Source organism: Saccopteryx leptura, chromosome 3 (genome assembly GCF_036850995.1).
Source record: "Saccopteryx leptura isolate mSacLep1 chromosome 3, mSacLep1_pri_phased_curated, whole genome shotgun sequence".
NCBI lineage: Eukaryota > Metazoa > Chordata > Mammalia > Chiroptera > Emballonuridae > Saccopteryx > Saccopteryx leptura.
In genome coordinates, this window is record NC_089505.1 from 100,582,001 (window position 1) to 100,596,235 (window position 14,235).

Sequence of the window (14,235 nt, forward strand, 5' to 3'; positions counted from 1 at the left end):
TCTGTCTGGTTGTTCCACCCATTATTGAGAGTTGGGTAATGAAGTCTCCTAATTATAATTATAGAACCGCCTGCTTCTCCCTTCAGTTCTGTCCATTTTGCTTCATATATTTTATGGCTTGTTATTAAGTATATAACTTCTTCTTTTAAGTCTGTTCGAGGGTGATAGTTCTTCTTCAGCCAATGGATGAAAACACTGGGGTGAGGGTAGGTGGGGAGGTAACCTTTTCGATTACTCGGAGGCAGGGCTGACATCTGGCCAGCGTGCTTCAGGTGGCCCTACTGTCTGTGCCATACCACTTGTTGTTTTCATTATCATTCTTTCTTTTTGGTAACAGAATTCTGAGGTCACTTTAACTTTTTTTTTTTTTTTTTTCCTGAAGCTAGAAACGGGGAGAGACAGACAGACTCCCGCATGCGCCCGACCAGGATGCACCCGGCACATCCACCAGGGGGCGATGCTCTGCCCCTCCAGGGCGTTGCTCTGCAGCAACCAGAGCCACTTTAGCGCCTGGGGCAGAGGCCAAGGAGCCATCCCCAGCGCCCGGGCCATCTTTGCTCCAATGGAGCCTCGGCTGCGGGAGGGGAAGAGAGAAACAGAGAGGAAGGAGAGGGGGAGGGGTGGAGAAGCGCCTCTCCTGTGTGCCCTGACCGGGAATCGAACCCGGGACTCCTGCACGCCAGGCTGACGGCTCTACCACTGAGCCAACCGGCCAGGGCCCCACTTTAACTTTTAAACTCAGTTCTGATTCAGCAGTGAGAATTGGCCAGTCCAAGTGATAATCCGAATTCTGAATGTGATTGAGAGTTGAATTTTCTGTTCCTCCTCCTGCAGCTTGCCAGCTATAGTTTTCACATCTCTGGGTTGCAGGCAGGGAGGAACAAAGTAAAGGAGGGCAAGAACGTTCCTTCTGAAGCAGAACCCTTGTCAAATGGCGTCATGTGTTCTTGGCTTGATGAGATCTAAAGCTTCCTCTTTCTCTCATGGGTGCTTTTGGGGGAGGGGGTTCTTCAACTTCTCCGTGTGAGTTCACCACGCTGCGGTTTTTCCCATCAGGCAATGCTCTGCCTTGCGCTGGCTGCAGCAGAAGCTTTTGCCTCTCAGCAGAATACTTTCATTGCAGGAACCATGCTTGTGGGTGGTTCCTTTTGAAAACAACCCCACACATGGGGAGCTATAAATACTCTAGTTTTTCTTTGCTTCCTTTTTTTTTTTTAACTTTTATTCATTGATTTTAGAGAGAGAGGAAGAAGAGAGAGAGAGAGAGAAAGAGAGAGACATCGATTTGTTGTTCCATTTATTTATGAATTCCTTTGCTGATTCTTGTATGTGCCTGACTGGGATCAAACCTCCAACCTTGGTGTATCCAGACAGAGCTCTAACCAACTGATACCCGGCCAGGGCTCTTTGCTTCCTTTTGAAAAGGCATTAAAAATATGTATGAAGTTTACTGGGCCGATGATAGGCTGGACTCAGGGGGTGGTCATCTCCCTTTCAAGAGCAAGCCATATTCTGAGTACTTCCTAGGCACATGGACCCCGACGACCATGCCAGTGTAGGAGAGTGGCTAAGAGCAAAGGTTTTGGTATCACACCAACCAAGGCTTGAGTTTGAGTTCTTGGTGTGTGACTTTGGGCAAATCACATCACCTATCACTCTGAGCCTCAGTTTTCTCCTCTGTTAAGTGGAGATAGTAATACTATTGACCTCAGGAGGGCTGTGGTGAATTAAATAAGGTGATGCATATTTATTGCTTTGTACAATGTCTCGATCACAGTAAAGTGCTCAACACTTACTGCTATTATCTAATGAGGGGACATTTGGAATATGAAAATGATCATATCTTCCAATTGTACAAGGTAACAGTTATAATAAAATGAAATAAAGCTATATCACTTAAGGGCACAGAGATAATATGATATAAAAATTCAGCCATGGTGAACAGGAGCCAAGAGATCAGACTGTCCTTGGGCAAGTTACTTCGCCTCCTCCTGCCTTAGAAGCTGTGGTTTTAATGAGGACTTCCTTGGTGCCTGCTGCTCCCAAGCGTGGAAGTTATACCCTGGTGTTAATTAGGCCAAGCAGTGTTAATCATCTTTTAAGACTATGTCTGCTATGGCAAAACACAGGCTCTTGGGACATGGAAGTTTGACTCACACTCTCCTCCCAAACACATGCAATCGACCCAGGACAAACAATGGTTTGCCTGAGTCAGTGGAAAATTCCAGATGTTTGTAGCTCATTAACTGCCAAATCAACAGCTATGAAGGCTGTCAACTATAACAAATAAGTAGACCTTATTAGCTTCATGTTCCCCTGAAGAGTTAGCTGTCCCATAGGCATATTTCTTAAAAGGGCCAGATAGAACATGTGATCTTTAAAAAACCTTTTAAAATTCTTTCAACCATTTCCCTTCCACATAAGTCCACCAACTCCTTTTCTGGGTCCAATGCCAGAGAAGCAGCGGTAAATAACAGGGGAGAATGGTATCTTCAAGCCAGATGCCTGAGACTTGACTCTTATCCTGATGGAGGAGGTGTAAATCAGTCTTGCCTATACATTTACTCGAATAATTTATCTAAAGAAAATTTCTTTAAGGAAATGAATATTGACCCTGGCTCAGTGGATAGAGTGTCATTCCAGTGTACGGACGTCCTGGGTCCAATTTCTGGTCAAGGCACACAGGAGAAGTGACCATCTTCTTCTCCTCCCTTTCTTCTCCCCATTTTCTCCCTCTTCCCCTCCTGCAGCCAGTGGCTCTATTGGTGATTGGTTCAAGCATGGCCTCAGGCACTGAGGTTAGTTCCTGTTGAAGTGCAACAACCTCAGGTGCTAAAAATAGCTTGGTCCTTGAGCATTGGCCTCAGTTGGAGTTGCTGGGTGGATCCCAGTCGGAGTGCATATGGGAGTCTGCCTCACTAGCTTCCCTTCTCACCTAAAAAAAAGAAATAAATATTTATCTATAAGGACATTCATCTCAGTATATAATAGCAAAATATTGGAAACAGTAGGGGGATGGTAAAGCTCATGACAGGCAGTAATAACATAAAATGCTGTTGACAATGATGTAGGTATGTGTATATACACAGAAATATATTCACAGTATATTGAGTTTAAAAAATGAAAAAAAAGGTAAGATAAGAATATATATCATTTATTACCACATTTATTAAAAGAAAGAAAAAGTTTAGTGATTGAGAGCTTTTTGTATGTCAGGCATTGTTCTAAGCACTTCAAAGATGTTGATTCGCTTAATCGTCACACTGACTGCCAGGTATGACATTCCCCATTTCACAAATTGAGGAAACTAAAGCACAAGGAGGCTAGAAAGCCTGCCAAGTCACATGCTAGTAAATCACAGAGTTGAGATACGACTCTGGGCAGCCTTCAGAGTCTGTGCTCTTACCATTCCCTACTGCTTCTCAGCAGAGCAGGAAGACCGGAAGGCCACACTCTCAAAACCTGACAGTGACTATCTCTGGGAGGTAAGATGTTGAATAATTTTTATTTACTTTTGTTTATCTGCCTTTTCTACAGTTCATATATATTACTTATGTAACAGGAAAACTCCAAGAAAAATGTTCAAGAGAGATCTTTGTTGCAGACTTGAACAAGTCAGGTTCTCGTCTGCAGCATGGTGAGAATGTCCATCCTGACGCACTAAGGCCAAGATTGAGTGAGATAACGAGAGTAGAAGCACTTGGAGAGTGTGGATTTAGAATATGTTAAAAATGCTGGGTGCTACAATACAATGCTTCACAAAGGAGAGAGCAAGAAAGCAGTAAGGCAAAATGTCCATAGGAATTCAGAGATTGTCAGACTGAGCAAACATAGTGTAGCAGCTTGAATGGTTTTATATCTTATTCAGACACTTTAAAAAAAAAGGAACCGGCCCTAGCTGGTTGGCTCAGTGGTAGATCGTCGGCCTGGCATGCAGAAGTCCCGGTTCGATTCCCAGCCAGGGCACACAGGAGAAGGGCCCATCTGCTTCTTCACCCCTCCCCCTCTCCTTCCTCTCTGTCTCTCTCTTCCCCTCCTGCAGCCAAGGCTCCATTGGAGCAAAGATGGCCCCGGGCGCTGGGGATGGCTCCTTGGCCTCTGCCCCAGGCGCTAGAGTGGCTCTGATCACAACAGAGCGACGCCCCAGAGGGGCAGAGCATCGCCCCCCTGGTGGGCATGCCGGGTGGATCCCGGTCCGGCGCATGCGGGAGTCTGTCTGACTGCCTCCCTGTTTCCAGCTTCAGAAAAATACAAAACAAAAAAAAAAAGGAACCTAAATAACTCTGGGTATTTTCTTACTTTTTACCCATTGTTTGTTTGGTGTGATTACCCTCTTTGAGGATCACAGAAGACAGAGAGTGCCCTCTTCATATATACACCCCCACATCTGGGGCTGTCCATAGGAAAACTTAGAGCAGTAGTTCTCAATCAGTCTGTGTAGGGGAAGCAAAACTATCTCTACCCTCTTCACATCTTCATTGGGCCTGACAATTAAATTGACATAAACCAGATTAACAGGAGAAAAGCATTGAAATTTATTTAATATAAATGTTAAGTGACACGGGAGCCTTCCTTAGGAAATGAAAACCCAAAGAAGTGGCAGTGCCTCAATGCTCTTAAACTAGGTTGAACAAAGGGATACAATTGTGGCAATGTAACTAAAATGCGTGTGTGGGGAGGCTAGGAAGATAAGAGTTATGTCGACAACTTCTGTTTGTACAAGAATTCTCTGGACCTTCCTTCCTTATTTCCTCCCATCTCTGGTGATAAGCATGTTTCTTTCCTCCTGGTATAGGGAAGACATCTTTCTCCCTCTCGTGTTTTCAGGAAGAAAAGAGGAGAGGGGGTCAGAGTGCCTTTTTTTGCACCTGCTTTTTCTCACGTGCCTTTAGCTCAAATTTATTCTTTTGCCAAAGTGGCATATTCTGGAGTGGCATATTCTGCTACTCTTCAGCTGGAAGTGGAACCCCCAAGTATATTTCACCTCCAAGAGTCTTATCTGGGGTGGGAATCCATGTATCAGAATCCTTTAAAGCCTGACCAGGCTGTGGCGCAGTGGATAGAGTGTCGTCGGACTGGGATGCAGAGGACCCAGATTCGAGACCCCGAGGTCATCAGCTTGAGCACAGGTTCATCTGGTTTGAGCAAAGCTCACCAGCTTGGACCCAAGGTCGCTGGCTCGAGCAAGGGGTTACTCGGTCTGCTGAAGGCCCACGGTCAAGGCACATATGAGAAAGCAATCAATGAACAACTAAAGTGCTACCGAAAAATTGATGCTTCTCATCTCTCTCCCTTCCTATCTGTCCCTCTCTATCTCTGTCCAAAAAAAAAAGAAAAAAAAAAGCGCATGCGGGAGTCTGTCTGACTGCCTCTCTGTTTCCAGCTTCAGAAAAAAAAAAAAAAAAAAGAATCCTTTAAAGGACCAAGAGGTTGAAAGCCCCTGAGTCAGAGTCACAGGAAGTGTGAGAGGTTAGCACTGACTTCTTGTGCTCTACTTAGCAATCGGACCGAAGCGGCTGTCATGGCTGAGAACTGATGTGCAACTGCTCAGGAATGTATGAGCAACTGGGAACATGCAGCAGAAGCTTCCCCAGGAAACAAATTCACGCTGTGTGGCAGGGCGTGTGTTTTGTTACCAGCTTGGCAATGAGATCAGAGCCGTAAGGCACATCAAAATGCCAGGCAGGCATTCCACTTTACCCTTTGTCAGGTTCTAAGAACTTGCTCCTCCTAACTGAAGTGAGCCATCAAAGGACAGATCTGTAGGCATTCAAAATCGTACTCAGAATGCATACATGAGCTTGAGGAATAAAAATAACCAAACCAGCTTGTTTTGAGATAGACTGGGAAGTAAGTAACTCGGCCTGAAAGCCAGTCAGTCCCCAGCACAGACTTGTTCCACAAGTCTGGCAAACCCGGGGGATTGCCCCACCTGCCTGACACTTACAGGATCTAAAATACAAGGATTAGTCTGCAATCTGCCAGTACTCCAAAGCTGAACTTTCAGAAACATTTTTCTCCCATTTCTACTTACAAGTTAGGTAGGTGATGTTTATGTAACAGGTTTTGTTGTTTTTGGCTCCCACTGGTACATAATTCAATAGATTCTCCTGGGAAAGGATTTCAGTGAATATGGGAATCCCTTCCCTTCCATTTCCCCTCCATTCCACAGTCTGGTACGATGTCTGTAACCTGTACTCCTTACTGATGTTTGCAGATTGATTTTTGTGTTTACAATCAGCATTGCATGTTGTTGACTCTCAGGGGAAGAACTGAGGAAATGAACCTCCCAGACACCGGCTTTCCTCTCTGATTTATAGTAAAGGCAACAGCTTTTGAGTTCCTTTAGGGCTGGGATAGAGTCTCACGGACCATTGTATCCCCAAGGCTTGGCAGAGTGCCTGCCTCAAAGAAGGCAACGTCATGCGTCCCTAAACTACAGCCCAGCCCGCAGCCGCATGCGGCCCCCTGAGGCCATTTATCCGGCCCCCACCGCACTTCTGGAAGGGGGACCTCTTTCATTGGTGGTCAGTGAGAGGAGCACTGTATGTGGCAGCTGTTGCATCCACCGGGTACGAGAACAAACGTCGGAGACTTTCAGGAGTTTAGATGTTACTTTATTGGCCAGTTTAACCTGCACAGGGGCGAACTCCCAAGATGTCCGGAGACACTGTGCTCACAAGGAGCTGCAAACGGAAGCCGCGCCTGGCGCTTACAGTCAGGTCCTTATATATCCTAAGTGAGCAAGCATTACACAGAAGCAGATGTGGCAGTTTAGCTATTGGCTAGGGAGGTCGCATGCAGCATAGCAACAGGGGCCGGTTTTAGCTTAGTGGCGAATTTCAAACATAAACTTCTGATAAGGGTCTCTGACCTTCTTTGTTCTCAGCCTCACAGGGGCCATATCAGCACTCCCTGTTCCTTCAATAGTTACACTCTTGGCAGCCCTAGCATATCAGTACTCCCTGAATCTAACAGTGGCCTTCCAATGGTCTGAGGGACAGTGAACTGGCCCCCTGTGTAAAAAGTTTGGGGACTCCTGGCAAATGTTTGTTAAGTATTTGGTATTAAACACTCACATATTTATTATGCATCTGGATGGTCTACAATACATTCTGAGAGCTGTTTGCTTGCATCAACGTTTTCCCATTTGAACAAGAACCACTGATTGGATGATGATGGTGGAATTGACTTTAAAGACCACATGGGACAGGTAGGAGCTGTATCACATGTCCCAGAGAGGGTGTGTTTTTAACTCCTGCTCTCCAGTTCTGAGCTGTTGTGGGCACTTGGTAAATATTCATGCAGAGTGAGGCAGGAGGTGTGCTGAGAGGCTGCGACATGGTAAAGACTTGACCAGCGCTCTTCTAAGGGCAGCTGGACTCTGACATGGCAGAGAACCTGGTTCAGCCAGACACCAGGATGGAGGCTTCATAGTGCCCAAGCAGCCTGGGCAGCCCAGTCAAGAGCCAGTCAGTGTCTGCTCTAGACAAAGCACCTTTCAGACAGCGTGGAGGACACAGAGGAGACTCAGATCCTGCAGGCAACACAGAGCCTGGGCTCCAGAGTCTTTGTGCTTAGCTTTCAGCTCTAAACCGTCTGAACCTCGGATTCATCTATACAGTGATCAAAATAGCACCTACCCAATAATTTGTGAAAAGTGAATGAAATAAGTAAAACAGTTTAGCACAAAGCAGGCAGAATATGCAAAGCACTATATGTGTGTTTACAAGTATCCAATACATTACCTGTTGTTTATATAGGTAAAATTCGGAGGATTTGATTCTGTAATACTACTGGGCTGCTGAAGTGTTTTTAAAAATATGACACAATCAGATCTGAAGAGAGTAAAAAGAAGGAGGGTGGGATAGTGGGATGAATTTGAAAGAAATTTGGATGATGATGATAAAAATGAAATAGAAAAACAAAGTGCTCAGACTGAAACCAGACTGTTTGCTTTACAAACCTTTATATTAAAAATATATTATAAAGGTCTTTTCTAAAGTCAAATTTTGACCTGTTAAATACAGCCTGGCTATTTTCTGGAGGGATATTTAAGCTAGCTTTTTAAAATTTTTATTTATTTATTTTTAGGGAGAGACAGAGACAAAACATTTGTTGCTGTATGTGTCCTAAACCAGGGTCCAACAGGCAACCTCTGAGCTTCCAGACGACACTTTCAATCAACTGCGTTATTCGGCCAGGGCCAGCTTTTTGAATTGTTAAGAAATAGATTACAGGCCCTGGCCGGTTTGCTCAGTGGTAGAGCATCGGCCTGGCGTGCAGAAGTCCTGGATTCGATTCCCGGCCAGGGCACACAGGAGAGGCGCCCATCTGCCTCTCCACCCCACCCCCTCTCCTTCTTCTCTGTCTCTCTCTTCCCCTCCCGCAGCCGAGGCTCCATTGGAGCAAAAGATGGCCCGGCGCTGGGGATGGCTCCTTGGCCTCTGCCCCAGGCGCTAGAGTGGCTCTGGTCGAGGCAGAGCGAAGCCCCGGAGGGGCAGAGCATCGCCCCCTGGTGGGCAGAGCGTTGTCCCTGGTGGGCGTGCCGGGTGGATCCCGGTGGGGCGCATGCGGGAGTCTGTCTGACTGTCTCTCCCCGTTTCCAGCTTCAGAAAAAAAAAAAAGAAAAGAAAAAAAAAAAAAAAAGAAATAGATTACATGTTGAGCCTGACCTGTGGTGGCCCAGTGAATAAAGCGACAACCTGGAATGCTGAGGTCACCAGTTCAAAACCCTGGGCTTGCCTGGTCAAGGCACATATAGGAGTTGATGCTTCCTGCTCCTCTCTCCTTCTCTCTCTCCTTTCTAAAATGAGTAAATAAAATATTTTTAAAAATAGATTACATGTTCAGTAACCTAGTAGTGACTTACCATGTATAGTGAATTTTATTTGACTATAATAGCACTAGAAAGTCCCATGCTCAAAAATATCTCCTCTACACATTTTACCAAATTAATTTGATTAACAAACTCTTTTTTTAAAACGACAGTCGCTCATGTAGTTTTCTTAAGAAAATTTAAGGCCCACGGCTAGAAGAACACAGTGGTGGGGGATGATGGCAGTGAAAAATTTAAGGTTAAAAAACAAATGATGTGGAACTTATTTCAAAAGGTATATATAAATCCAGGAACAAAACTGTTCATATGTTCATAGAAATTGGTGTTTGAAAACACTTTGGATTGTTAATCCACTCCACACAAATCGCCCTTTCCCGCTTCCCTGCACCTCGCTGACATCATCAGCTGAATCCTATCTTTTCTCCTGCTTTTCACTTGCAAATTGGACAGGAAGGGGAATAAGGGAGCCTCCATTCTCTCAACAATCTCTTCTCACTTACAACGTGCGAGGCACTATGATCAGAAAAAGAAAACCTAGCCTTGCCCGTCGAGGGTGTTTGTGGGGTAGGTGAGCAGATACAATCACAAGTAGTTACCAAGCAGATACGACGAAGGGCTCTAGTTGAAGTTAGGGACCCAAACAGGAAGTGATTGACTTGGTCCGCGCGTGTCGGAAAGGCGTTCACAGGGGAGGCAACTTCTGAAGAATTTCGAGGCTGGGGTGGGGAGGACAGGAAGAACAGCAAGCTTTGGGGCCTGCACAGACGTTTCCGGGCCCAGGAATAGAATGAGGGGAGTGTTGGGAGCAAGGTGCAGGGGCCAGGCCTCGGAAAGCAACTGGGTTGAGAATCTTGCATCTGTAAAAACACTGGCTGCACGGCTCAATCACCTGAACTTGGGAGCCAAATGGCCCCTTCAGTCATCTCCCCAGGGAGGAAAACCACCCGGGTACCAAAGGCCGCGGGCTGCAGCAAGAGAGCCAGGCTAGAGCTGCTGCATCAGTGGGAGGCAGATGCACCGAGCGCGGGCCAGGAAAGCGAGCTCCTCGGATCGGGGCGCCGGCGTCGCGATCTCCGGGAGTCACCGGGACCGAGGGCAGAGGTCACCGCGGCCAGGAGTGCCGGTAACAGCTGGGCAGGCGTCTCAAAGGAGTCCAGAGTCAACCCGGGACCCGCAGCAATTGTTCCCGACATGCTCCTCTCCCGGAGGATTTCAAACCCTAGGCAACACCACCTCTCCCCGTCGCCCCAGCCGCCCCAGCAACAGGCGGTGGCCCGCGTATCATTGGCCGGGTCCCGCGTAGGCGCGTTTTGATTGGCCGCCGTGCCTCTCAGCCCAGCTGCTGCGCTCTCCTCTGCCTCCATTTTGTCGGTACAGGCAGTAGGAGGAAGTCTTTGGGAGGTTGAAGTGGTCAGCAGCTAGCTCGTCGGTGCTCGTGGGCTTTCTTCGTTCCAGGCCTCGTCTCTCCCTGGGAGGGGAGGGGGCTTCGTTGCCGAGCAGGAGCCGCTGTCGCAATCCTGAGCTTGAAGTCGGTGAGTGGCGGCAGCGCCGCGGGCGCGGCCATGTTGGTGGCCGTGCTCCCCATTGTTGGGGAAAGGAGGCAAGATCCGGGACCCCAGCGGGGCGCGGGCGGCAGGGAGGACCCGGTTCCCGGGCCACTCTCCCAGGCTAGGCTCGGGACGGGTGGAGCCGCTCGGAAGCCGAGCCCCGTCACTAGGAGCAAACTTCCTGGACTCAAGGTCCGGGAACTCGTAATTTTGTCAGGGCTGTTAAAATAATGTGGAAGGCCCTATTACTTTTTCGAAAAGGGTTATTGATAACTTGGTTTCTTGGAATACCAAATCAAAATGAAATCTTGAAAGTTAACTATTCACTGTAGGAAGGTAATTTAAAGATGGGAACTGGCTTAGGTGGTTATGGCACGTGAAAACTTATTTTAAAACGAGGAGGAGTTGAGAGTGTTCCTAACGATAGGAAACTGCGTGATGGAGACGTTGAGAAGACAGGGTCTGTAAAAAACAGATGTGTTCAAAGTTTGAGAAATTCTCTTGGGATTTTAAAAACATGGTCTCTTTAGAAAATGAATTTTAAGCCAGTTTCTTGTTACGGCTGTAAAGGTTAAAGCGCCCTTAGTTTGGCTTAACAGTCTGGTCACAAAAACCGTGTGACAATCTGAAAAGTCCTCAGGAAAAAGATAAAAAACAATTTGCTGGGAAATTGCAGGCGCCCATCCCGTCTCAGAATTCCCCAGGAAGGAGTTCCTGCATCTCAAAGTTAAAAGTTCTTAAATAATGATAATTATAAGGTTAAAAAGCCATCTTCAGATTTTCTGCCTTTTAGTTCAGGAAGTAGTCGTCCTTTAGTTAACTTTCTGTAGTAAATGCAAGCAATCACTTTTTCTCCTTTATTTTTGATTTTCATTAATGAAGTCTTTATTTTTCTAGCTAGGACTTCTCTCAAACTCGTGTGCTGAGGAGACTCAGATGTTGACCTCAGCTCCTAGGCTGAACTCAGCAGACTGGCCCATGAAAACTTCTGTATTGAGACAAAGGAAAGGATCTGTCAGAAAGCAACATCTGTTATCCTGGGCTTGGCAACAAGGAAGAGGACAGGTAGTGGAAATCCTGCAATCTGAAAAGCAGACTGAAAGGTATAAAAAAAATTCACGTTGTAAAGGGGGTTCATCTTAAACCGGTTGTTTTCATTTTTAAACAGGATTTTTCAGATTTGTGGGTAAGCTTATTTTTCTTAGGAAGGTAATAAAAACTACATATAATGAAGAGGGAGGAAAATGTAAATGATATTAAAGGAGCTGAAAAGCACATTTTTGAGTCCTCCCCAAGATTTCTGGAGTTAGAAGTTGGGGCTATAGAAGCTTCTTAAAGTTTTGAATTTTTTTAAAAAAATTGATGCTAGAAAAGGAAACATTGACTTGTTTCACACATTAGTGCATTCATTGATTGTTTCTTTTATGTGCCCTGACTGGGGATTGAACCCAGGCTCTTAACCAACTGAGCTACCTGGCCAGGGCATGAATTTTTCTTATTAGAATTTTACTCATTATTTTGTTTCTATTCACTTACAGGTGACAAAGAAGCTGAAGATGGGTGGTGGAGAGAGGTATAACATTCCAGCTCCTCAACCTAGAAATGTTAGTAAGAACCCACAACAACTTAATAGACAGAAGACCAAGGATCAGAATTCTCAGATGAAGATTGTTCACAAGAAAAAAGAAAGAGGACATACGTATAACACGTCAGCAGCTGCATGGCAGGCCATGCAAAATGGGGGAAAGAACAAAAATTTTCCAAATAATCAAAATTGGAATTCGAGCTTATCAAGTCCCAGCTTACTTTTTAAGTCTCAGACTAATCAGAACTATGCTGGAGCCAAATTTAGTGAACCACCATCACCAAGTGTTCTTCCTAAACCACCAAGCCACTGGGTTCCTGTTTCCTTTAATCCTTCTGATAAGGAAATAATGACATTTCAACTTAAAACCTTACTTAAGGTACAGGTATAAAATAAGATAAAGTACTAATGTTTAATAAATTTAGTAGTATTTAAGGGTAGTCCATTGTTTCATACCAAATTCTGTAGGGAATGAATGCCTGTAAAACCGCTGATTAATGTAGAAGATATAATTAGACTAGAATTAGATTGTATCTTGTGTGCACTGTGATTAATGGTAGTACGAGTGCCACTTCAAAAAACTAAATTACTGATAATTGTACTTGATGTCAAGTGTTCTCAGTTGAGTAACTTATGTGAAACCACGCTCAGAATTTGGAGAGTGGTAAAGGAATCAACTTTCTCTATTGCTTGTTGGGGTAAAATACTGATTTAAGATGATCAGAAGTCAGGCTTACTTGTTGAAAGCTAGTGAATTTGACTAGAAGCATCTAGTTAAGCTGGATTGAGAACTAGTTGAATATTGAAAAGTTTAATGTCCTAGAAACAGCTAAACCAGTAATACGCCAACAGCCTGATGCACTGCCAGAAGAAAATGTGAATTTTCCCTACAGAATAGTTGCAGTTTAGTAAGCTCTGAATGGTGAATGTGGAAGAGCCAGTAGGAGCTATCTAGAATGGGACAGTATCTCCAGTGGACCCGTTTCTTATATATGCAGTGGTGGTTGGGTGACTGCTACAAGTGTGCCAAAACCATTTTTATAAAAACAGTATTTGGTGGTCAGAGTAGCTTTCAAAATACATTTTTGTATTACAGCACTGTACTAGCTATTCTGACAGTGATCTGGCCTCCTCATCCCTGCAAAGCTTGTTTAAAGTAGGGAGCTATAATAATGTGAAAGTTTTTAGTATCTAGGAAAAAAAGAGCCATGTAAATATATGTAATACATTTGTAGCATATGTAAAGTTTTGGCATCTATCGTACAAAAATAAGAGTATTTTAGTATGAATTTGCTGAATGTAAGACCATGGACTTTTTTTTTACACTATGGCCTTAATTTAAAGGTCCAGAATAATTTGTTTTTAAAGTCTGCCCTGTGCTCAAGTGCCCATGTACGTATGTAATAATTGATCTGGTTGTAAATTATATTTCAAAGTACATGTTAGTGTAGTAAGTTTTATATAACTATAACTGGAAAGGTTTTAAAGCTGCTAAAACACATCCAATTTTTAAGAGATGTTAAATGCAGTATGGGTCTATTTTAACTTTTATTCCTTAAGCCCAAAGATAACCTAGGGTCCATCCAACCTTAAAAATTCATATTGGCTTTGAACAATTTTTTTGTAGCCTGTTAATAAGTACTTTTAATAATACCTGGGGTGGTTTTTTGTATTTTTGTTAAGAGGAACCAGGGGACCATTTATGCAAAAGATGTGATTTCTTGTATAATACCTGATAATAACATGTTTTACCTACCTTTAAAATAAATGCTAAGTATAACATTAATCCAAATAATAAATTAAAATAGGCATTTTCTAATTTGGCAGTTTTGATACTTTTAGGCAAAATGGCCAAGTATTGTATTTCTCCAAATTCACTTGAGATATTTTCCAAGTCAAGTAATTATATCCTAAAGATAAGTTTATATAGTACTTAATGTGCATACCCAAATTTGAAGCATGAAATTAAAAATAAAACTTTTTACTCCCCAGTGGCTTGTCTTTTATTATAAAAAGTGCTGACTGCCTAATGCTTATCTTAGAATGCACATAACTATCTCAGCTGAATTACAGTAAGATTGATTTTAAGAGGCATCCAATTTGTTGACTGATAAATCTGGATTAGAAAGCAACTATTTATGACATCCTCTCTCGCCAATCAAGACTAACCATAAAAGGCTGTAAAATAAAGCTTCTGAACTCTTGCTATCAAGTTGAGTAAAGCAAGGTTTAATTACATCGGATGACTTAGTTTTATAGAAAAA

The 14,235-nt window shown here is 44.1% G+C and overlaps 1 protein-coding gene across 4 annotated transcripts; it reads left to right on the forward strand.

The window, feature by feature from the left end:
* Nucleotides 1-3,352: 3,352 nt before the first annotated feature.
* PNRC2 (proline rich nuclear receptor coactivator 2) lies at nucleotides 3,353-13,962 on the forward strand. Of its 4 annotated transcripts, none has more exons than XM_066375422.1 (3): nucleotides 3,353-3,485; nucleotides 11,284-11,489; nucleotides 11,925-13,962. In XM_066375422.1, the coding sequence occupies exon 3, from the start codon at nucleotides 11,943-11,945 to the stop codon at nucleotides 12,360-12,362; it is 420 nt and encodes a 139-aa protein (XP_066231519.1). In that variant the 5' UTR covers nucleotides 3,353-3,485; nucleotides 11,284-11,489; nucleotides 11,925-11,942; the 3' UTR covers nucleotides 12,363-13,962. The 4 variants fall into 4 exon arrangements, with proteins under 4 accessions (XP_066231519.1, XP_066231521.1, XP_066231520.1 ...); XM_066375424.1 differs by having other exon boundaries at nucleotides 3,436-3,485; nucleotides 11,288-11,489; XM_066375423.1 differs by lacking the exon at nucleotides 3,353-3,485 and adding an exon at nucleotides 10,184-10,371 and having other exon boundaries at nucleotides 11,288-11,489.
* Nucleotides 13,963-14,235: the final 273 nt, after the last annotated feature.

Excerpts from the sequence above, each read along its gene's own strand:
- PNRC2 (XM_066375422.1), top strand. The coding sequence starts at position 11,943 with ATGGGTGGTGGAGAGAGGTATAACATTCCAGCTCCTCAACCTAGAAAT.